Source organism: Watersipora subatra, chromosome 1 (genome assembly GCF_963576615.1).
Source record: "Watersipora subatra chromosome 1, tzWatSuba1.1, whole genome shotgun sequence".
Taxonomy (NCBI): Eukaryota; Metazoa; Bryozoa; class Gymnolaemata; order Cheilostomatida; family Watersiporidae; genus Watersipora; species Watersipora subatra.
In genome coordinates this window covers 61,386,156-61,411,626 of record NC_088708.1, presented here as the reverse complement: position 1 = coordinate 61,411,626, position 25,471 = coordinate 61,386,156, and the positions used below count along the sequence as shown (strand labels likewise).

Here is a 25,471-nt window from a genome sequence, read left to right as displayed (position 1 = left end):
AGAAGAAATGCTCACCATGCTTGCAGTGTTAGCATATTATTTTTAAATTAGTGATAGAAACCTAAGGTTGTTTTCAAGTTTTACTTTTGTTGCATGCTTTCTACTAAATTTAGTGCCACTTCTCCATGTTTCAGTTTGGTAATATATTTGACAGATTTCATGTTTCATCAGAAACAGTACATACAATCCTGCTGCAAACAATGCAAGTTCGTATGTGACTGAAAATAACTTGTCAGCAAATGTCACATCACTATCTCCCCAAGTTCAGTACAGTTGTCAAGTGAGAGCACATTTGTCAAATGGATATGGACAGTGGTCTGAGTATACTGTTTTTTGGACTAAACCAGCAGGTAAAATTTACTATGTACTTCATATAGGAAACAAGATTACATAATTTTACACAAAAAACCCTTTTCATGCAGTTTTTTAAAATTAAGTAACTTGAATGCATGTACACTCCTACATTGTGTAATGGTCGCCGGGGCAGCTGCCTTCAAAGCTGCTCCCGGTCGATTACCACCTGTTACTCTTGATTATGCTGGCTACCAAGTCCACTTATGCAGTCCGGACATCGACCCTACCAATCTAATGCAGTTTGGTTCTGTGTTCTTAAAACAGATAACGGGCCAAGCGCAAGTAGTTTCCGGGTAATCGGGTTCAGCGAATAAGACTGTTTGTTGCGACTAGTATATGTGTATTCATTGTAACAAGGTCAAAAACACAACTGCAATTCATAGAATTTGTGCTCCTTATATCTACAGTCAACACTTGGTAAAACTCAGGTAAAACTTGCCCCGACACAGATAAAACTAGCTAGAAGCTGTGCCAACCATAGTCCATGTTTTGGGTAAAGCACACTACCATTAATACGATATACAAAAAGTAAAGTCTATATAACTTTTTGAGCCCAATTTAACATCAATACATTCAATATACTACTGTTATAGTCAAACAAAATACAACACAATTCAAGCACTAAAAGGAAACTGTCATCATTTCTTCTTTGACTACGGTTCTTTTTCTTAAATCAGCAGCTATCAGAGTCCACTACAATTGTATATGCATTACAAGACTGTATATTCTTATATCAGCAGTTATCAGAGTCCACTACAATTGTATATGCATTACAAGACTGTATATTCTTATATCAGCAGCTATCAGAGTCCACTACAATTGTATATGCATTACAAGACTGTATATTCTTATATCAGCAGCTATCAGAGTCCACTACAATTGTATATGCATTACAAGACTGTATATTCTTATATCAGCAGTTATCAGAGTCCACTACAATTGTATATGCATTACAAAACTGTATATTCTCTTTTTTCTACAATAAACCTTTACCATTTTTAACGAAGAAGATTTTGGTGCGAAGACACATTTAGTGCGTTAGCTAGCTCAGCTTGGATCCTTAGTCAAAGGCATAGGTGAGACAAGCTTTGACACTGGCTTGTCAGATTTGATGCTTACCCGCCCTTGTGCGTACTATAAAGTTACCATCCAATGACGCATGCTCTGATGGCTATTGTCTTGAATAAAGTACCTTCTAACAATAGATTCGTTCTCCAAGACATAAATAGAGTTAAATTATTTACTTTTCTGTTGAACCAGTTGATGTTATCTAGCCAAGCCAGTCTGATTGACTTGTTTAAGCAAAAAAATTTGCTACTCTGCTCATCGCATGATAGCCAGTATTACCACACAAAACTAGTTACATCTATCCGTTGAAGTTTTTTGATCTGAAAACACAAAAGTGATTTAGAGTGTGCACTGATTTACATACTTCAATTCTTGTTAGTTCTTCAGATCCGTGTAAAAATACTATACACAGAGCTCTCACACATTTTATCAGGTGTCGGGGCATTTTATAATTTTAGCAATTGAGTGGAGCTTCTCTGAGCAAAACCCAGTAGTTGATGACACACTAGTAACTCTAACCCTACCAACACAACCTCCTACTCTCAACCGCCAATCACCTCCAGGATATGAGAGTTTGTTAATAGCTGTTCAGAAGAAATTCAGGGTCAAGAGGGAGCTGAGCAGTGCTGACATAGAGACCAATGAGGACTACTACATTACAGCAGAGTTACCCGTTTCAAGCTTGTCCAATATATTCACAATAGGAAACAAAAATACATATGGCAGCTACATAAACAAGCCTTTACAGTTTGGCATCTATGCATTCTATATTGGATTAAAACCAGTTACTGAAGAGGTAGCTGATTTTACTACATCTCCCTACTGGCAGATTGAAATAGGTGGGTATTTACCTTTGGTATGGGTAACTATATGCAACAATGTACTATCAACAGTCAGGGGCAGTGTACAGGAATGTGTTACAGCTGCATCGACTATTCCTTACAGTTTCTAAAGCTTGTCTTGTATCAGTCTTTAAAAGGTTTGCATCAAAAGAGTAGATCTTACAAAAGCCAGTTCTTGCTTTAGATGTAAACAAGTATCATTACCAGGTTGTTATCATTTGTTGTTAATTTTTAGTGGCTCCACCTGCAAATTCATTTCAAAATGCAGCTCTCATTGGAGGCACAGGCGGAGGTCTTGCCATTATTCTACTTATTGCTGTCATTCTAGTTGTTTTGCTTCTCCGGAAGCGCTCAAGGTAAGCTGATTAATCTGATATAAAATGATAAGTTCTCTCTGCTCTTTTTTTAATATTCAGTTTTGAGATGTATACCAGTTTTCACATGCTGTGGTAATACTTGTTTACATGCTACATTAGACCACCCTACTGTCTCTGCTTCAGTCAAAAATGAATTGTGAACTATTGGTGTTGCTGTTTATCTGATGGTATTATACAATAGGCACTGTATGTCAGCGCTGCTGTGTATCTGATGGTGTTACACAATAGGCACTGTATGTCAGCGCTGCTGTACATAAACATGATGTGCATCTGATGTTGGCAAAATGTGTCATGCATTCAAACTATAATGCAACCCTCATTAACATCAACCTATTAGTATAATATTGATTTAATCAACTAGCTGCAATTTTATAAAACTTTTGCTGTTTTATATTATATTAGGAAAGGAAGTGAAAAAGCAGTTGGGGTGCAACATACTGGCCTAGAAATGAGCTCTGCCAATGGTAAGTGCTGAGTTTCTATTATTACCTGTTGTTACCTGTTATTTATATAATTAGTTTCACTGAAGAATCTTTGTCATTTGTCTTTTATCTTTTATTTACTTCTGGCAATGATGCAGTATCTGACTGAGTAAATAACTATCATAATTTGTGGTAACTCGGTGTTTTCTGCACTGTGGCAATGGTAAAGCAACAGATAAGACCTGTATAACCTGTGTAAATGGTTACTCTTTTGTTAGTTCAAAATTCAAAGTGTTAGCCAACTCTTAGGCTTGTTTAGAGTTATTATTTGTAGTTAAGTTGGCGCACAAATGTGTGTTAACACTCTTCAATCATAGCCTTTATGTGAAAACTCACTTGCCAAAATATTTTCTGTATTGTAAATACAGAAACGCTCAACACCAATTAGCTGTAAAACAAAGCAATTATTACATTATTGTTTTGAACGATATATTTTTGAGCTCTGTAAGATCTTTTATGGGTATGATATAGCGGATGACCACCTTGATATATGGAACTTCGACTGTTTATTGATTGCAATGTTTTACAGCTATAATGAGGCGGTCCCGTCATATTGAAGAAGAAGCTGCTGAACCTCTACTTCATACTAATGAGGATAAGAATCTCTATGCCAATGTTGGTGTAGGGACTCCCAATAAAACTCCCATCCTTGTCTCTGAACTTCACCTGATTGTTCAGCAGGCTAAGGAAGACAACCCTGACTCCCCGTTTCAAGATGAATATTCAGTAAGTCGTGTGGGACTTTTAGACAAAGTTTTCAAATATACCTCAACATGATAATAAGGATTAATTGACACCTGCCATGCTAATTTCAGATTTTATATGTCGCTTCAATTGTACTTGAGGTTCACAGATGAGTGTAACTCAAAATTATCTCTATCTAGACAACAAAAGAACATATTAAATACATTTACTATACCCTTCTAATGCCAACTTAATTCAACAGCTTGTAATTCAGTCTGATCGAACACATTTTTATTACCAAGAGAGTTTTGCCCATTTGATATTTATAGGTCATTCATAAGTTTTTTTTACCCGAAGTACCGGATTAACACAGGTTTTTTCTTTTAGCAAATAGGCCATCCAAATATGGCCTGGAACGATGGGAAAAAGATTGAGAATGTGAAAAAGAATCGATTTAAAGACATAATGGCACGTGAGTCCATATTTCTCCATATTCTCTTCGATTACTAAACATGTATATGTGTGACATCATATAGCATTGCTTGAACCCATGACCTTTGTCACCATGGCTTTCCCCACTGTGTATATCATATTTTATGTTACTTCTCATCTTGAAATTAGAACTTACCCTTACTGTTACAGACTTGCATATAGTTCTGGTGAGTTTACTCCTTCTTGTTCAATGGTGCAACATATTAGTTAATCATTATCTTCTGTTATGTGTGACTGTCTCACTTCATTTAGTAATGCTGATATCTCTCTCCTCCATGACTACTTTTATATCTTTTTACTCTCTTTAGTTTTACTTTTCCATATCAGTCCCATCTCTTCATATACCTTCTTTGTTATTTCTATTTGCAGTGACCTACCCTGTACTATTACATGTAGTTTTACCAGGTTTTTTATTTCATCTTTGACATTCTGTTATCCTTCTATGTGATATTCTTGCTGTGTGTTCATTTTAATGTCTATTCATCACAGTGTATTTATTCAGAATGTAATAGCTTACATATCTGCTCAGCTGAAACTTATTAACTTTAATTTTGTTCAAGCTGACACATTTTATTTAATATTTTAAAAATGAACTTCACAAAGTTTTAGAAAATTTCATCAGAACATATCAGTATCTTTACATCATTTACGGTTTTTAATATTTTAATTGGTCTGATTGCCAGGATATTTTAAGATTAAGATAGATAAAACTTAATCACAGTTAGAACACTCAGATGAAGTAAAAGTGTGATAATGATGTCTATAGTTGTAAAGAGACCGACAGAATAGAGACTCATAATGCTGCAACATGAATGCAATAGCCAATATCAACTATTGAAATGATAACAAGTAGTAACATTATTTCACACGGATTTTTCTCCTGAGCGTTTGAATTGTGATCAAGTTTTGTTGGTTTCAATCTTGAAACATCCTGCCATTCAGACCACCTCAAACATAAAAAACAACTGTGAATCATAAAAAAGTACCGATACATTCTGATAGAATCTACTAAAATTGTATATAAGTTCATCCTTGAGGTCATGTTCAGTCTATTATTTATCTGGTCGGATTTATTCCTGATTTACTTTTGTTTTCAGCACTATGATTAGTAACAATGCTGGGCTCTGTAGCATGTGAAGTTTTTATTTGTGTGTTATCTCTCTATAGTTAAACATAGTTTTCTCATGTCTGAGTATCTAGTAGGCTTATTGCACCAGTGGGTTGTCACTAGCTGTAAACTCCGATCTTTCTTCCATTGTTTTGGACACTCCCACTCTGGTGAATCATTTGTAGTAGAATAGCAGTGCATACCACAGTTTTTGTTAGTTTTAAGACTAGATGTTAGCTTAACCAACATTATTGTTAGTTGTCCCACTACTGACATGACTATAAAATGGTTTACACGGATCTACTCATCGCTACTAACCTGTTTAATGTAAGAGCGTGTTTTTATATCTCGGGGCTTGTGTGTCAGAATAGACATAGCACTAATGTAAAGGATTTCGTGTGACCCTTCACTCCTCCACACTAAGAGAACCAGCCACTTGAGTTGTAATGAGCACATATATTCAACTCGTATAATATTAAAATATAATGTAGAGTATGGTATAATCAACACAACAGTCTGGCTTGAGTGCTCCTTAGATAGTGCCAGGAGTGAGGATCTTGCAAGTTTCTCTTACAACCTTATGCCCACCCCTCTGGCTTGGATGGGGCTGGCTGGTCACCTTTCTTATGGTCAATTTTTGGCAGGTTGGGCCTTCTTTCGGTTTGGCTGGACCAAAGTCGAGGGTTGGCCGAGGTTCGTTATATTGGTCCAAGTCTAAGGCCGGCTGGCATCCGTTGTACAAGCATTAGTTTCCATGTTTCTCAAGTATGATAACATATCAGCCTATCAGCATATCAAGGTCCTATGTTGCACAGCAAATCTCTGTGGCAGCAAATCTCACCAACTTGCATTCACATCAAATCTCATAGCGAATGATAGCCAAAGTTCTGTAAGAACAATTTGTGTGGCCACAGCTACAGTAGCCTACAGGTTACAAATTGATATGTAGCACAATTTATTTCTATGATGTTTACTTTTAATTGTTTTGTTGCATAGGCTGTTAAGATGCTATAACATCATTTTGCTAAGTGCTTTTTAATGGTTTTGGAGCTGCATAGCCAATAATTTCCAGGTTCCATTGCGTCTACACAGTTTCCAAATGTGGGATACCTTGAGACCTTTGTTGGCTAAAGAAAAGTGAAAAAGTTGCATGTCTTGCATTTAGCACCGTGGTATTGTTGTTAAACAAGTGTGATCCCCATGTGCCACCTACCATAAATGTGCGAAGAGTATTGACTAGCCTTGGATACTTTGATGTAAAAAGAGACAATGTTTTCCGATGCAATGCTTGTGTGCTTTTCATTTCAAAGGTCTGCTTGAGTTTTCATGTTTGTTAAACAACTGGTTTGTCATTCTTTTCCTCTCACTACCTTCATCTTATAGCACACAGCTCAACCTCTACACAATGTTATTTCACTGCTCAGAGATCATTTACAACACCTTCATAAATACTGCAGGTAGTTACACATCATAGTAAAACAAAAGCCGTATCTAAAATTAAATTGATATTTTTTCTTTGTTACTTTACCTTAGAGACATGTGCACAGAGGTTTTTTTTCTCATTGATATGTGACTTTAGAGCTAAATATTCTGCATACTCTATTCTAAATTAAACTTGGTCAAGTTTTAACAAATTATATATCTTTTTTGCTAATTACATGTTTTACGCCATACTTTTTTTACCAATTTATTTTTCACTTAAGACATTTTAATAATTCCAGTATTTTCAAACTTGTATGTTGAAGTTATTGCCGGTATGGAACCACATACATGTATTTGCTCATATTTTACATGTCATGTTAGAGACTTCATATGTTGAGGTGATCATTAGTAAAGATTGGACTGTACATATATATACGTACTTGGGTAATCCATAATACTGAGCTGAAAATCCATGAAAACTCTTTTCATATTCACCTTCTCTATTTGTTTTGAAGTGTTTAGTTATTCAGGACGCTACATGTATCTCTGACATGGTAAAACACTGTTTTATTGCCATGTGTTACAGCTGATGCTACAAGAGTGAAGCTGACGATAGCCAACGATTCAGACACAGATTATATCAACGCTAACCACATTCAGGTATTATGGCAGACTATCAAGGCTCACTATCCTTACAAGGCCAGCTTTTCTAATAACTTATTAGGGATGAGCAGATAGCTCATACAATTTCATAACCTGGTTTTTATGCCTTTACTGAGCTTCACAGGTAAAGGGAGATGAGCACACTCCTACACACTGATAATAAAGCATACTAGTCTGCTAAAGCAAACTATCTAGATTTATCATATGGCATTTCCTAGCAGACTACCTTGTAGAACTGTTGGTTTTTTTGAAAACTGATACAAGTAGTTGTGGGTTTGTAAAAGTCTAATATAACTGCAAAGTAGTATGAACCTTGCCAAAGTGTATCGTTGCAGTTTTTCTTAAACCACCAAACCTATGTAAGATATGTGGAAAGCTTATAAAGTCTGTAATATTTTTGCTCTACAATAATATGATATAAAATTGTACCATGATAGTTTCTGTACTTTTACTGTACCCTTGCAGAAACTGTTTAATTCCTTACACAGTTTTCTGTACTTGTTGATTCTGCTTCATCCGTTGCTACTAAAAACCTGCCATTATATCAGATTTCATGATCTGCTGATAGAAGCGTTTTTGATTATCAATGTTTTATATTATATCCTATGCCTTGTCATAAAAAACTTCTAAAGTTACATTGTCATCTCCTCATGAACTGTAAAAAAACACAGAGAATGTGAATGTGAAATATTATAATTTTAGTATATTTCTGTATTATATTTATTTATACAGTAAGCCTTCTGATGGGACCCTTTAAAACATTGACAATTTTCCTCTAGAGTTGCGCCCTCCTAGTATAGAGGTGACACAATTTCAAGATTTTCTTTAATGGATGCCATAGTTTTCTGCTAACATAAAGCTATCAACCATCTCTATATGATTGCAGGATGCCAAGAAGAGAAATAAATTCATAGCATGCCAAGGTACCCTTTAAATTCTAAGCAATATAATTATTTCTCATATATGTTTGCACATATGTCACACCTATCATATTTGACACTTTACCTCTTATAAAGCATTCTCATGTGTTTAATAATAGGATATTGACTTGCATTCATTTTACAGCCATACCTTCATTTTCGACCATAATACATTCCAAAAGCCTGTTTGAAAGCGATTTGTTCAAAATATAAAACCATTTTGTTTTCCGTATTATTTTGTATATAAACTAAGTATATTGGTTCCATTCATCGTATGCTGTTGTATTAATGACAGCCACTATTGCATTGGTGTCCATATACTATTATATTGTTGGCAATGAGCTAATATAGTGCTAGCCGCTATTGTATTGGTGTCCATATACTATTATATTGTTACCAATGAGCTAATGTAGTACCAGCCACTATTTTATTGGTGTCCATATACTATTATATTGGTACCAATAAGCTAATGTAATGCTAGCCACTATTGTATTGGTGTCCATATACTATTATATTGTTACCAATGAGCTAATATAGTACTAACCACTATTGTATTGGTGTCCATATACTATTATATTGTGACCAATGAGCTAATATAGTACTAGCCACTATTGTATTGGTGCCCATATACTATTATATTGTTACCAATGAGCTAATGTAGTACTAACCACTATTGTATTGGTGTCCGTATACTATTATATTGTTACCAATGAGCTAATGTAGTACTAACCACTATTGTATTGGTGTCCATATACTATTATATTGTTACCAATAAGCTAATGTAATACTAGCCACTATTATATTGGTGTCCATATACTATATATTATTACCAATGAGCTAATGTAGTACTAGCCACATGTTATTGTATTGGTGTGTGTTGATGTAGTGTTTTTGTTACCCATGTGATGTCATAATGCCGCTCACTCTCTATTATTTGGTTATTTCAACAGCAGGATATGCAGTCAATGACATTTGTTTTTCCTATTTTAGTGATTGTGTTTACACATTTGTCAAACACTTGAATTTAAATGTTGATCAATGTTTCAAAAGCTTGTTCATGTACTTAACTTTAGTAGTAGTTTGAGGAAGTACATGCAAGAGGAACTAGTAGTTGTTCCTCTTGCATGTATTGGCTTCTCTGGTCATCCTACCAGGTCCAATTGACCAGACTATTGAAGACATGTGGAGGATGATTCATGATACCAATTCTTCCACTATTGTTATGTTGACGAATCTAGTGGAGGCCAACAGGGTAAGACACAAGACTTTCAGAATATACTTTAACTAGATGAATACCTGACATTGTATGGGTAACAAAAGTGGTTTTTGCATGGAAAATTAATTTTTATTTAACATACAGCATTTGCCATACTACTGTTTATATGAAGGCATTGAAGCTAGCTGACACCTACTATTGTCATTTCCACACCACCATGAAATAAACAAATGGTGTCTTATGCATTTTTAGAGTGGTGGCTTCTTCAGTAGCATATCAACCCCATGATATTTTGTATCATGAAAAAGGTGTTTTGCGCAGTTCAAAATATATACAGAAAAAATAGGACAATAGTAAATGTGTTTAAATGTGGAATAATTAGCAACTAATGGCTAGATCAAGTCTTTTCTACTAAAATGATTGCAATAAAATATTTGATACTGAATAAAAATCATGAATATGCTGAATTAATTGTAATAATCAGTAGGTAGAAGTGTGCGAATAAAAATGATTACTGCTGTAGAAGCTATCCAATAAAATTTTGAATGTAGCGATATTGGTACAAAAGTAAAAATGAGGTATCGGAATAAAATACATCATTGAGACATGCGAGAGTAACTGATGTTTTTGGTGTGGCCAAGGGAAGAGATAATATAAATCACAAATTCGTGGAATTTATAAAAAGATCTGTGAAAGAATACATAAACCAAATTCTATTATGGGCTTTTATGATGAATGAGCGTAAAGAACTCGATACTCGTCTGTTTAGGAAAGGAAATTGTGCCTGTTATTGTACTATATCCATATTAGATAAAAAATGGCAATATTTGTACAAACAACCATGTTTTAAATGAAACAGCAATATTTATACAAAAAACCATGTTTTAAATGAAATGGCAATATTTATACAAACAACCATGTTTTAAATGAAATGGCAATATTTATACAAACAACCATGTTTTAAATTAAATGGCAATATTTATACAAACAACCATGTTTTAAATGAAATAGCAATATTTATACAAACAACCATGTTTTAAATGAAATGGCAATATTTTTACAAACAACCATATTTTAAATGAAACGGCAATATTTATACAAACAACCATGTTTTAAATGAAATAGCAATATTTATACAAACAACCATGTTTTAAATGAAATGACAATATTTATACAAACAACCATGTTTTAAATGAAACAGCAATATTTATACAAACAACCATGTTTTAAATCAAACGGCAATATTTGTACAAACAACCATGTTTTAAATTAAATGGCAATATTTATACGAACAACCATGTTTTAAATGAAATGGCAATATTTATACAAACAACCATGTTTTAAATGAAATGGCAATATTTATACAAACAACCACATTTTAAATGAAATGGCAATGTTTATACAAACAACCACGTTTTAAATGAAATGGCATTATTTATACAAACAACCATGTTTTAAATGAAATGGCAATATTTATACGAACAACCATGTTTTAAATGAAACGGCAATATTTTATACAAACAACCATGTTTTAAATGAAACGGCAATATTTATACAAACAACCATGTTTTAAATAAAATGGCAATATTTATACAAACAACCATGTTTTAAATGAAACGGCAATATTTATACAAACAACCATGTTTTAAATGAAACGGCAATATTTATACGAACAACCATGTTTTAAATGAAACGGCAATATTTATACAAACAACCATGTTTTAAATGAAACGGCAATATTTATACAAACAACCATGTTTTAAATAAAATGGCAATATTTATACAAACAACCATGTTTTAAATGAAATGGCAATATTTATACAAACAACCATGTTTTAAATGAAATGGCAATATTTATACAAACAACCATGTTTTAAATGAAACTGATTAACGATAGTTATAAAGAAAACTAGTTTTAATTAAAATAAATAAAGAAATTATGTAAAAGCTGTAAATAAAGATGAGGCAAAGTTTTGTTCGTAATCAATGATTGTGGCCATTGCAAGCTAAGATCCAGGAGTGCTGGTATTTTTGCAAGCGCTACACACGTATGTCACCAAAAAATTTGTGGCACAGCAACCTGGAGGCTCCAAGTTCAAAATTTTGCGATGGTCATATTTAGTTCCTAAGACTTTATGGCTACAGCTTGACAGACGAATGACAGACAAACACTGATATTTATATATGGATATCTTGATAAAAGTGGAATGAAACTACAGATAGATGAGTGTTTCTTCATAAGTTTTGTTTTGCTGCAATTTAGAGACATAACTTGTGTCAGGTAATTGAGTAAATTAATATTTCTTTTTTCTGGAATAGGCCAAATGCTCTATCTACTACCCAGAGGGAGAGATTTCTTGTGAAGTATTTGGGAGGTTTGAGGTGAGGCTGGTGGAAGAACAAAGGTTTGCTGAGTACACCATCAGAAAACTCGAATACACTTTTGGAGAAGTAGGTGCCACCTGTCTATTCCCCTACTACATCCTAAGTCTGTGTCTCGTAGTGTGTTCGGTCGTTCAGTGTTTGCGCTTACATAAATTTTAGCCTAGTAATGAATTCCTGATATATATTTCTCTTCTCATAGAGCCGAGTATATATTGAAATATTTACCTTCTTACAAGATGCAATAATAATTCCTTTGAAACTTTTTTATCGTTACCAGTTTTTGCACAAAATATGTTCAATGAAATGTTTTCAAAATAGAAATATAGGAACTTGCCTAGGAGTGAAAATGAGACTTCTAGGTTGATATACTTAGTTGATTTAGGGTAGTAGGTTGTCTGGTGCTAGATGACTAATAACTGCACAAGGGTGCAAACTGTTTTATTTTATGTCTATCTCAAGTGTCTCTGCCAGCGCTTTTCTTTACACTATATTTTATTTGTTATTCTAACCTTTATCATTGTTTCAGTATAACTTACAGCACTTGCTATTTCAATGTGAAAAATTGATTAACGGTGATGTCTTGCCTTCACATAATAAAACTAACAGAAAGATTAGATGAATTTATAATTATGTGTATAATGATAACAGTACAGCCAATTTCACCTTCTACAACTACTGTAGTTATATAGAGCTGCGGTTTGTGATTTTTTATTCTGGTTGCAAGTTCAGACTTTTTATTTTATAAATACCTTCTAAAAGAAATGGCTCACCGCGACAATATTCATTGAGAACTTGCATGACATTTTAAGGTCATATAATTATGCCCAACGAATATTGTTACAACAAAACATTGAAAAGGTAGGTACAACTGCTTCCAAACTAATCAGAAGGAGCTAAATAGATTCAGATGACGGTTACAACAAGGGAAGTCAAAAGTCTAATAAAGGTCTCAAGTTCTAGAAGATGACAGAAGATCAGTAGCGTACAGATCAGGATTTTCTCAAAGCAAAATACATTCAACAAGTTAATTTGGTGTACAACAGCCTAACATGCTGAGCAATTATGTCTTTAGAGAACAAGGGCAGTCCGACTTTTTCACTTTACCACATGGCCTGATCATGGAGTTCCAACTACTGCTGGGTTACTGGACTTCAGGCACAGAGTCAAACAGGAAATGGCTATTAATGCAACTCCTACAATAGTACACTGCAGGTGAGTACGTGTACTAGTATTTTACTAGTATATTGACTAGTCATATCCATTCTCAATATTTTCCTGTTCCACCTGTTTTTAAAATAGTTTACGAACTTGATCTGCTTTTAAACTTTTACCCTCAGAATAAAGCATTTAATTATTTCTAAGACGCTGTCTGCGATCTTAATGTAATCTAATGTATTTATACTCGTATATCTGTTTTTAGTGCCGGTGTCGGAAGAACTGGGACATTCATTGCTCTAGATCTGCTGATTGAAGAGGCAATGAACCAACCTAAAAAATCAGAATCAAAAGTGAATGTGGTGGCTTGTGTTCATAGAATGAGATTGCAGAGGCCTAAAATGATACAAACTGTGGTATGGTTTTTTAGAGAACTGAGATAACAAGTTTTTTTATTATGTTTGAAATATTTGGGGTAATGCAAGGATATATATTGATTATCTCTGGCCAGTTTCAGCATTAGTACCTGCCTACTTGGTTCAACATTAGGACCAGATACTTTCTGCAAACCTTCATAAATATCCAATTTCATCCCTGTCTTTAAGTCTGTGATCATCCAGAACGCCATTCAGACCGTGACATGTCCATCATTTGTAAAATTTGAATGTGTGTAAAACACAGTTAGTCAAGTCTTTGAGAGTTTTACAAGTGGTGTCAGGTGTCAAGGTTAAGTGAAATTAAAAAGTGATTTAGGGTCCAAAAATGATGTTTGTTAAAAATAGTTAATTGTCAACTTTTTATCCTATTTGTTATTATAGCTTGGTCAAGTTCAGTAGTAAGCCAGGAAATTTTATGTCAAAATTCATCTAGAATATTTTTCATTTGAGAGATCCTTTTGTATGATTAGTTATAATGTTCATTTCATTGCCTGTCATGTTTCACTGTTTTAGCATAATTTAAATTTGGCATCGTTTATTTATGTATATCTCTGTGGGTATGTTTTAGGAGCAATATGCGTTTCTCTATGAGGTGCTGGTCGAAGCTCTTGTCTGTGGAGAAACTGCTGTAACTTGTGCTCAATTTGATGAAAAACTGGTCAAGTGGAGGAATGTAAGTTTCTAAGCTGAACCCAGTTCACTGATAGCAAATGCTGCTTCTTATAGTTAGAAATTGTGGATGTAGGTGGTGAGTGAATAGGCGTATATACAATACTTCAACGGCAAGATGTGTGATTGGGAATTTCAACTCTAAAAGAGAAAGGGGAGGCGCGTAGGCATAAAGGGTACTTGTAAATCTGAAAATGAGTCAGTGTGCATTGCAATAGGCAGCGTATGACCATACAAGGTAGGTGTAAATTGTGACTAGGCAATCTATCCAACTTGTTTCTCTCACAGAGAAATGGTAAGGAGAAATGCACATTGGAACTGATGTTTGATAGAAGCAAGATTACATGCTCCCCTGTTACCGATGACCAGTTCTCCGCAGGAAAGGCTCTCGAAAACAGAGATCGGAATAGGGACCAGAGCGTGCTGCCACGTATGTCAACTCTCACGTTTGTTGTTTATGGTAGTTCTATGTCATCCCTGTTTGTTTGCTTTCAGGTATTCTCTTTTCAAAAGAATTAATAGTATCTTTTCGTCACAAGCGGTTTATTGCTCTGAAGGTTGGTGTTTTATTCAGCGGTAATGTAAGTTCATAGTTGTGAGTATGTTTGTAGACCGAACTGATAGCAGGTTTATGAAAGAGTTTCCTATTTCTACTGCGTATATAAATCAACTGTATCTGTCAGCCAGAAACTTTCACTTTTAGAAGTTACTAGGCGAATGCCTGGCGTTACCCGGGTAATAAAAGTCTTATTTTTATTTAACATACAACAGCAGAATATATCACTCAAAACTTTGAATACGACGATACCACTACCTCTCGATACTGGTACAAATGAGATATCGGCCTGTCTTTGTCTGACCGAATGGAGAGAGAATGTAGAGGCTATTCCTAGATTCGACATAATACAATTGTCCCCGTTCAAAGTATGGGCGTTTACCGATTTAGAAACTGAACCTTATGAAAAACCGGAAATAGAAGTTCAGAAAAGCCGAAAAAACGTTGTGTTTCATAGAGTTCATAAAGTTTAAATTAATAATTCTATGAAACTGTATCGTGTTTCATAGTTTATAGTTTTGATTATTACATTATTTAGTGTGTAAAATTGGAAAGGGGTGTATAAAGTATATATTAAGAGCTATGAATTGTAAGATCCTTCATGGACTCATGGATAGACAATTTAGGATTACAAACTTGCGTTGCTATTGCCGTGAGTTTAAATCCAGCTGGATGCGACACTATAATTCCAATATTTTAATAGCTAGAGCTGGACAGACAGTCATCCAAATAGATGGTGAGAGACAGACAACACACTTTGAGAAATATATATATAGATTACTGATATAATGGTTTCATTAGCGGAGCAAATGATACACTTGTAATTGTGTAGTTTGTAGTTAATTGTAATAATTGTGTAATTGTAATAATTGTTGTTTTATGGTAGCGCTGGTTTAGAAAATTACATGAAAAAAGAAAGTCTACATCCATCCCTACAACAAAAATAATTTGTTCCGAGAGTGTTTACATTATGCTAAACAATACGAAAAAATACTAAACACAATAGTTGACATTCTCATTTTTACTACAGCACGTTTTCAATATGCCGTAGTTATTATTACTTTTAATTGGTTTCCTATTTTAAATACTTTTGTATTAATGTATCAAGTTGTGTGAAAGGGATTAGGATTAGCATCTTTAGGTACACTTTTCAGTTTTCAATTAAAAGGTGATGAGCGTATGAGGTACTCACGAAACATTCAGATTCCAACTTAGCACGTCTCACAACTGCAGAAAAATTGTCGTCGGTTTTTGTAACAAATGAGGAATTTATTTGCAGAGAGTGTATGCCTCAGTAGGCAGCATTAAAGCTATAGCTTAAAATCTTTGTAAACCACTAATATTAGTAGTTTATAATAACTAGTGTGTTCATGGGCCATTTAATTACAATTCTGATGTAATTGAAAGTGACATACAAAGGAAAACTCTAACTTGAGGGGTATGTATAGGCGTCAAAAGTTGCTCATCACGTAACATATTTAATGGAGTAAGTTTTTAACTGCACCTTGAAAAGTTAAGTGCAAAACATTTGAAGCCCCCATAAGAGTAGCGGCAAAAATAGTTTGTACTGGTTAGCACAGTATAATGTATAATGTATAGCATGTATAATGTTGTTTGAATGTGTGTTCGAACGAACTTTGTCATGATTCCTCTGCTAAATTATACAATCAGCCAGGCGGATAGCAATGCAGTTGATAAGACAACTCTATAGCTGTTCAGGTAGAGACAGTTTAGTAAACTCGATTTAGATAAGGGTTTACATGATTGGATGATTGTTTGCTGAACTCTGTTACAGTTGAGTCTCACAGAATCATGTTGCCAGAGAGCCAGGCTAACGGAGCAGGATATATTAATGCTATCAGTTGTAATGTAAGTGAGCTTGTTGTCTATATATACTATATGACTCTTTAGTCTGTATACTGTATAGTAGCTGTAATATAAGTGACTATCTTGTCCATATATAGTATATTACTCTTTAGTCGGTATACTGTATAGTAGCTGTAATATAAGTGACTATCTTGTCTATATATACTATAATACTCTTTAGTCTGTATACTGTATAGTAGCTGTAATATAAGTGACTATCTTGTCTATATACAGTATATTACTCTTTAGTCGGTATACTGTATAGTAGCTGTAATATAAGTGATTATATTGTCTATATACATTATATTACTCTTCAGTCTGTATACTGTATAGTGGGTATAATATAAGTGACCATCTTGTGTGCGTACAACACCGCATATCACTCTTTAGTGTGTGTACTGTATAACTCCAAACACGTGAACTAAGTTTTTCTATTCTAAATTAATGTTAGGAGAAGGAGAAATGTCCCGATATGCATGTAAAAGCTAAAAGCCGCATCTAAATATTGAAATGTATCGAAGCTTCCATTGATTGAGGTTGACCATTGGCTCCATATTTTAAATTTGTTGAAGGTATTCCTTTTCTGGCAACATTTTTCTCAACCAATAATATTATAAAAAATACTACAAAGTGGTTTATTTTTTCTGTAGTGCAGTTACTATGAGCAATATTCTAGTGAGTTGCACAATTGAAGGGCCTCAATGTGTACACTTCAGCCTCTTCATTACATTTTTGTTTTCCTAGTTTATACCATTTTTCATTTTGTTGCCGTGTTTCTTAAATAATGTGGTTGCTGCAAAAGTCTATCACATCTTTTGAGATTCCACTAACCTTTCATCGATAGTTTCCTGAGTACTTCAATTCATTGCAAATTATTTATCCTTTCATTCTAGTAGATAATTTTATTTGAGACTTGCTCATTTGTTGCCTCTTACCATATAGTGAAAATATACACTTTAAATAATACATGTTTTTATTTGTTACTGTTCGAGGCTGCCATACCTTCAACATTTTCTTTAAATCTATCAAGGTCAATTTCTGTATCATGGTATTTTTTGATTAATGACTAATAGAAGAGTTTTAGGAATTATTTTATGGATTCTTATACAGTTCAACCGTGATTTTCTGTTACAAACCGTTACGGAAGGTTGTGTGACAACCAAATTTTTCGAATTACAAAACAATTTTGTTCCATTAAAATTTTTTTAAATAATATTAATTTATTTCACGGCTATAAAACAGCTTATCAAAAAATTTTGCATTAATTTATATCAACAGCATATTAAAAAGCCGTATAATACATAAAGTACACCAAATCTCCTATAAATCTTTTTCCTATGGGGAAGGTTAGGTATGTATTAACACATCTGTAGCCACTTGTATTCTAAAGAATTTTGAATAAAGTTATTGTACAATAGTTTATGTATTATATTTTATTAAAATCTAAAACGTTACACTAATCCACCATGCAAAACACAATTTTCAGTCAACATGTCCTACACCACAGCAAGCATGTCTGTTATATACCGTATTTTACCAGAGATAACCAGAGTGTCAATTGGCCACCGGTGATCATTATTGGGTATTTTCAGTTTATTCTATTAATTTTTGTGTCAGAGTTTTTTAAACAGCCAAAACAAAAAATCTTTCAACTTTTTTTCAGTTTTCTATTGCTCAAAATTTACGGAGTTCAAAAAACAATGTGAGATTTTAGTTGGTATTAACACAGAAAGGTTTGCATTTTTGCCGAAGAGGTTTGGTCCAAAGCACTTAACCACTATGCTTGATGCCTTTTAACTTTAATATTTAGTCCATTATTTTACTGCAAATCTGCTAAAATTTGTTTGCCAAACAGTATTCAAGACAAGCAATCAAATAGACAGCTTTTAGAATGAAAAGACATCATTCGGCTCATGGCACATGGTGATGTTGCTATGGTTGAGAGGGTGTGGTTAAATTCTAGCTAGATCAAGTTTTACATTTTTGATCAAGCTGTTTGTTAAGTTACGTAGATTGAAGTTTGTTTTTTTTTGTTACGGGCTCTGAATTGGTAAGCCTATTTTATTTATTTTTTTTAGTATTTTATTTATCTTTAGTTTTATTCTGTATAGGCTCACACATTCCTAACTATACCACTGTGGCCATGCAAACCACACAATTTACTAGGAATGTGTTTATCACATCGCGTTATGCTTTTATGTGTTCTGCTATGCTGTTGTATGCACAGAGAGTATTATTCCTATAGTGTGAAACCCACATCTTCTATTATATTGTACTTGTGTTCATCTGAACTTCATGCATTTCACGAAATGAGATGAGCTTGGCATAAAATTTGGTTGGTATGTATTTTCTTGAACTTTTGTCGCAGGTTTACCATACAAAGTCTGGTCTCATTGTCACACAGACACCCCTCACCCATACAGAGCACGACTTTTGGAATATGCTACTCATGCGAGAGTCTGCTGTGATAGTCCACCTTAACAACAATGAGGTGAAATGTTTTTGAATAGTTTTGTGATTGAGCCTGGTTTAAACACACTTGAAATGTTCCTATGATGGTAGAGTTTATTACGCTAATAAACATAGTAAATGTTCTATGTTTACAAAACTGATCAGACATCTTATCACATATAGTTTTTAGTATTGTAGTTATTTGTGACTCTTTTTAAATGCTTCACACAGTAATATAAAAAAACTCCTTTATAGATTCACAGTTATTCCTCTGACTGACCATCACATATTTCACTCTTCATCACTGAACTAAAACTGAACATGTATACACATGTGTAAAGATGAATATCTAGAGAATATAAACAGGTGTAGAGATTAATATCTAGAGAATACAAACAGGAGTAGAGATGAATATCTAGAAACTATAAATAGGTGTAGAGATTAATTTCTAAAGAATATAACAGGTGTAGAGATGAATATCTAGAGAATATAAACAGGTGTAGAGATGAATATCTAGAAACTATAAACAGGTGTAAAGATTAATATTTAGAAAATATGAACAGGAGTAAAGATGAATATCTAGAGACTATAAACAGGAGTAGACATGAATATTTAGAGACTATAAATAGGTGTAGAGATGAAAATTTAGACAATATAAACATATGTAGAGATGAATTTCTAAAAACTATAAACAGGTGTAGAGATGAATATCTAGAGACTATAAACAGGTGTAGAGATGAAAATCTAGAGACTATAAACATGTGTAGAGATGAATATCTAAAAACTATAAACATATGTAGAGATGAATTTCTAAAGACTATAAACAGGTGTAGAGATGAATATCTAGAGACTATAAACAGGAGTAGAGATGAATATTTAGAGACTATAAATATGTGTAGAGATGAATATTTAGACACTATGAACAGGTGTGGAGATGAATTTTTAAAGACTATAAACAGGAGTAGAGATAAATATCTAGAGACTATAAACAGGTGTGGAGATTAATATATAGATAATATAAACAGGTGTAGAGATCAATATTTAGAGACTATAAACAGGAGTGGAGATGAATATCTAGAGACTGCAAACAGGAGTAAAGATGAATATCAAGACACTATAAACAGGTGTAGAGATGAATATCTAGAAACTATAAACAGGTGTAAAAATGAATTTCTTAAAACTATAAACAGATGTAAAGATTAATTTCTAGAGACTATATACATGTACATGTGTAGAGATGAATATCTAAAGACTATAAACATATGTAGATATTAATATCTAGAGACTATAAACATGTGTAGAGATGAATATCTAAAGACTATAAACAGGAGTAGAGATGAATATCTAGAGACTATAAACAGGTGTAGAGATGAATATCTAGACACTATAAACAGGTGTAGAGATGAATATCTAGAAACTATACACAGGTGTAGAGATGAATTTCTAAAGACTATAAACAGGTTTTGAGATGAATATCTAAATACTATAAACAGGTGTAGAGATGAATATCTAGACACTATAAACTGGTGTAGAGATAAATATTTATAGACTATAAACCGGAGTAGAAATGAATATCTAGAGACTACAAACAGGAGTAGAGGTGAATATCAAAGCACTATAAACAGGTGTAGAGATGAATATCTAGAAACTATAAACAAGTGTAGAGATGAGTTTCTAAAAACTATAAACAGGTGTAGAGATAAATTTCTAGAGATTATATACATGTGTAGAGATGAATATCTAGAAACTATAAACAGGTGTAGAGATCAATATTTAGAGACTATAAATAGGTGTAGAGATGAATATCTAGAGACTATAAACAGGTGTAGAGATGAATATCTAGAGAGTATAAACAGGTCTAGAGATGAGTATCTAGAGAATATAAGCAGGAGTAGAGATGAATAGCTAGAGACTATAAACAAGTGTAGAGATGAATATTTGGAGATCATAACCAGGTTTAGTGATAAATTCACAATTTAAATTGTTTTTATAGTTCAAATCATCTCTACTAAAAGATGTTAATGGATAGTTATTAGAGTAGGTTAATTTGATATTCAGTCAATGTTTCATGCAGTGCCAACATCTTGGCTTGCTTAAAAGTGATTCCAATGAACATCTTTATTATATTTTAAAACTTCATGTGAAGTATTAAGTATGATCTATACTTTACTTGTTACAACAGCTTTTACTTATTTTGTTCACTATACCCCAAGTATGTAATTTTCTCCAGTTTTTTTCATAATTGCCAATCATCAATCTTTAAAGAGGCAAACTTCAAACTTTTGAAATGGGGTAAGAGTGAAATAACCCTTTACCTTTTTTATAAACATGAACATTAGGTTTTGCATAAGTTATAATACCATCTCCTGCATTTTTAGGATGAGCAAGCGTACTGGCCATATGAACCAGGAACCCAGGCCGCTATCAGAGACATAACTGTGCAATGTGTACACTGCATTTTAGGATCTGATGGCTGCTCAGAAACAGAACTCTGTGTTACACAGCAAAGAGTAAGTTTCTTAGCATTTATATAGATATGGTATATGGTATTGTGAAATTTAACTTTCTATGCGGAGTCTCGTATTAGTAGTACACTACTTCAACCTTTCAGTTGTATACAGCCTGTGAACTTTACCCCTGAACTACAGGCACTATGACGATGTTTAAATTGGCTTTTTTAACAGTGCAGAAGTTAGAATTGATAAGTAGGTACCACTTTGAAAGACATTACAGATCTTGGTCTAGAACCTTAAATAATCTTTTACAACATTTTGATATGTTAAATACCGTTTAGATACAAGTTTCATTGCAAGATTTTTCCTAAATATTAGGTCTGTTATCAAATGACCAGTAAGGACTGACAATTACTGGGGTCTATTTTATATTGTTTATGAACCTTCATCACTAACATCTACTTCCTTCACTGACTCCTCCCTAATATTTTTTTTACTACTCCTTCCCTCATGTTTATTTATTCCATTTGCTAAACATTTCTTACCTATTCTACTATTTTCTTTATAAATTCTACCGTTCTCATTTCTTTACTGACTTTGAGCCTTTTCATTAACTTTTCTATAGATTTCTCTCCAAACCTCCACCTTCCTGACAAATTCTTCCATGACCTTTCTATTTGTTTTTTTTTAGATTGTCACTTACCGATGAGCGCATGCTTTTTGCATTTCTTTTTGTCATTATCGTTTATTTTAATTGGATCTTTCTACTCTGAATGTTCGTTTGACATTTCTAAAGTGTGCAGATGAGCTTTGAGCAACTCATTTCACTCTTACTGACTCTGCGTAGATTTTAAATTTGGCTCTGATTAAACTCTGATTTTATCTCTGATTAAACCAGTATTTTGGACTAAAACCAGGCACTTTATTTTCCACTCCTAAATGTGTCATAATCATCTCTCAACACCCAAATTCTTTCATATTACCTGTTGTGTACCATAAATCATTATTTTTAATGGGATTACAGAAGTTTTTTGATGTCCTGCTAATTGATTTGCAAGTGCCAAATGGAGAGCTGCCTAACACCACCCAGCTATTAACTCTGTGTCGCAAGATTGAGAGATATGCTTCCTCTTCTCGATATACTATAACTGTACAGTGCAGGTATTTAACTAGTTCATTCCTTACTTATCACTATACAGTGCACGTGTTTTACTAGTTCATTCCTTAATCATTACTATACAGTGCATGTATTTACCAGTTCAATCCTTACTCATAACTATACAGTGCAGATATTTTACTAGTTCATTCCTTACTCATAACTATACAGTGCAGGTATTTTACTAGTTCATTCTTTACTCATTACTATATACAGTGCATGTATTTACCAGTTCATTCCTTACTTATCACTATACAGTGCACGTGTTTCACTAGTTCATTCCTTAATCATTACTATACAGTGCATGTATTTACCAGTTCAATCCTTACTCATAACTATACAGTGCAGATATTTTACTAGTTCATTCCTCACTCATAACTATACAGTGCAGGTATTTTACTAGTTCATTCTTTACTCATTACTATATACAGTGCATGTATTTACCAGTTCATTCCTTACTTATCACTATACAGTGCACGTGTTTCACTAGTTCATTCCTTAATCATTACTATACAGTGCATGTATTTACCAGTTCAATCCTTACTCATAACTATACAGTGCAGATATTTTACTAGTTCATTCCTTACTCATAACTATACAGTGCAGGTATTTTACTAGTTCATTCTTTACTCATTACTATATACAGTGCATGTATTTACCAGTTCATTCCTTACTTATCACTATACAGTGCACGTGTTTCACTAGTTCATTCCTTAATCATTACTATACAGTGCATGTATTTACCAGTTCAATCCTTACTCATAACTATACAGTGAAGATATTTTACTAGTTCATTCCTCACTCATAACTATACAGTGCAGGTATTATACTAGTTCATTCTTAACTTCAGCTTTAAAAAGTGCTGGTAACTAACTTTGGTCTTCATCATTTTAAACAATTACCAGTGTTAACATCCAATATCTATTACATAGTAACAGAATCATCAATTTGTATTTCAGCAATGGTAGCACATTGAGTGGCCTGTTTGTGGTAGCCATGAATCTTTTCTTGAGGGCTCGTATTGAACAGGAAGTAGATATTGTTCTGGAAGTTAAGTTGGCTCGGCGGAGTCGACCACAGTTCATAAATGACTTTGTGAGTACCAAATATATTATTTCCCAATGCGATAATAGAATGCTGTACACAAAACTTCTCGTAACGATATTTGAGGACATGTGTTAAGAGGTGGGCTTGAACTCTATAATTGACAAATACTAATTGTGCTAAAACCTTTAGTTTTACCTCAGCAAATTAATCCGCCAATACATAATTATTCAGGGAAATTTTTGCAAACTTATTGGAGAACCCGTAAAACGATTTCAATTGAAAAGACTAGTTGGTTTACTGTCTGACTCGTATTCAATATCATTGGCTGGTTCAAAAACCTTCTAATAAATTGTAGGTAAATATGAACTATTTTGTTCTACATTTGAACTTTTAGTTTAGGAGTCGCTGTATGGTGATATGTGAGGACATACTTGCTGTATTGTAAATTCATCTCTCTAGCAGTTTAAGTTGTACAGTACTTGTAACACACTCTTGAGATTGTTGTCTGATATATTTGTTATCACTGGTCTCATTGTAAATAATTCTTTACTACTTTAAGAACTTTCAAAATGTGTTAAATGCATAACTTTGAATATGAGTTTTTGATCTCAAGAAAGACCTATAAATCATAGCCTGTAGGCTAATTTGGTCTTGTTAACAATCTGCTAAATTTATGAATAGCAATACACTTATTTAGATCTGGTAAAAAAAATTTTGCACTTTCCAGCCTGTGCTTTATACCCTGACTTAGAAGTCCTGACTTAGAAGTACAAATTTCAGTTACTTGTTGTTCACTTTTTTTGCTCTTCTCTACTTCAGGCATCTTTCAACCTCCTCCATGAGTTTGTTACAACTTATCTCTCAGAGTTCGGCGAGTATTCCAACTTTAAATAACATGAGGACATCTAGCACCTGCTTATAGATGTCAAAGCACTATTATTCCACTTGTATGTGGCACCATTGTACACTTTTGCTTTTTCGTATTTACTACAAATTGTTGCTGTGTTTTATGGTCATAAATGTGCTCATAATCAGAACTGACTTCCAATAGTGAATATGCATATGAAACAGCAACATGAATAAAATGTTGCTATTTATGCCAATTATCCTATTACGATGTTTACTAGCAATTTTTAAACCTGTTATGGAGTTCTTGATTTTTATCTTAACGTTCAACTATATATTAATTAGTTAATTAATAGTCTTACATTAATTAAAATATAGCTATGCATGTCATGCTCATACTCATAGTGTCAATAAATACCAATGGTGACTAGCTTTTCTTGAGAAAGTTTGCAACTTGATTGAAATAATAAAGTCAGTCGCTGCAGTGAAAACTACTTCTTCTTATGTGATTTAACCATCATAACATGAAGTATGACATTAAGCATAACAAATTAAATAACATCCTCTATTTATGAAATCTGTCAAATGTCATAAGTTACTTGTGTCAGTTTTGTTTGAATTACGTTCTAGGTAGTTCACTTTTCTGATTGAGACATTTGTTCATGCAAGCTCAGTGAATATGTTTAGGTTGCTGTGTTGGTTGATGGTGAGGTACACGTGTAGTGCACCTCACCTTGATCCTGTTTTAGCTCTGACATCAATTGTACTCCTCAGAACTTTCTCAAAAGTTGTGAGAAGTTGTCTGCACAATAAAGCTAACTG

At 33.5% G+C, this 25,471-nt stretch overlaps 1 protein-coding gene across 1 annotated transcript; it reads left to right on the top strand.

Annotated features, from left to right (window-relative positions):
- Positions 1-471: 471 nt before the first annotated feature.
- LOC137389939 (receptor-type tyrosine-protein phosphatase epsilon-like) lies at positions 472-25,045 on the top strand. Its single transcript, XM_068076137.1, has 20 exons — positions 472-636; positions 1,835-2,261; positions 2,500-2,620; positions 3,044-3,105; positions 3,653-3,849; positions 4,195-4,279; positions 7,416-7,489; positions 8,379-8,415; positions 9,567-9,664; positions 11,948-12,079; positions 13,086-13,225; positions 13,434-13,584; positions 14,174-14,278; positions 14,563-14,704; positions 16,626-16,699; positions 19,065-19,187; positions 21,526-21,657; positions 22,625-22,761; positions 23,716-23,851; positions 24,623-25,045. The coding sequence occupies exons 1-20, from the start codon at positions 472-474 to the stop codon at positions 24,695-24,697; spliced, it is 2,613 nt and encodes an 870-aa protein (XP_067932238.1). The 3' UTR covers positions 24,698-25,045.
- Positions 25,046-25,471: the final 426 nt, after the last annotated feature.

What these genes read in the sequence shown, in the direction of transcription:
- LOC137389939 (XM_068076137.1), top strand. Translation starts at nt 472, where the DNA reads ATGGTCGCCGGGGCAGCTGCCTTCAAAGCTGCTCCCGGTCGATTACCA. An exon ending in AGAAATGAGCTCTGCCAATG is followed by an intron (nt 3,106 to 3,652) that starts GTAAGTGCTGAG and finishes AATGTTTTACAG; the next exon opens with CTATAATGAGGCGGTCCCGT. An exon ending in CACAGTTCATAAATGACTTT is followed by an intron (nt 23,852 to 24,622) that starts GTGAGTACCAAA and finishes TCTCTACTTCAG; the next exon opens with GCATCTTTCAACCTCCTCCA.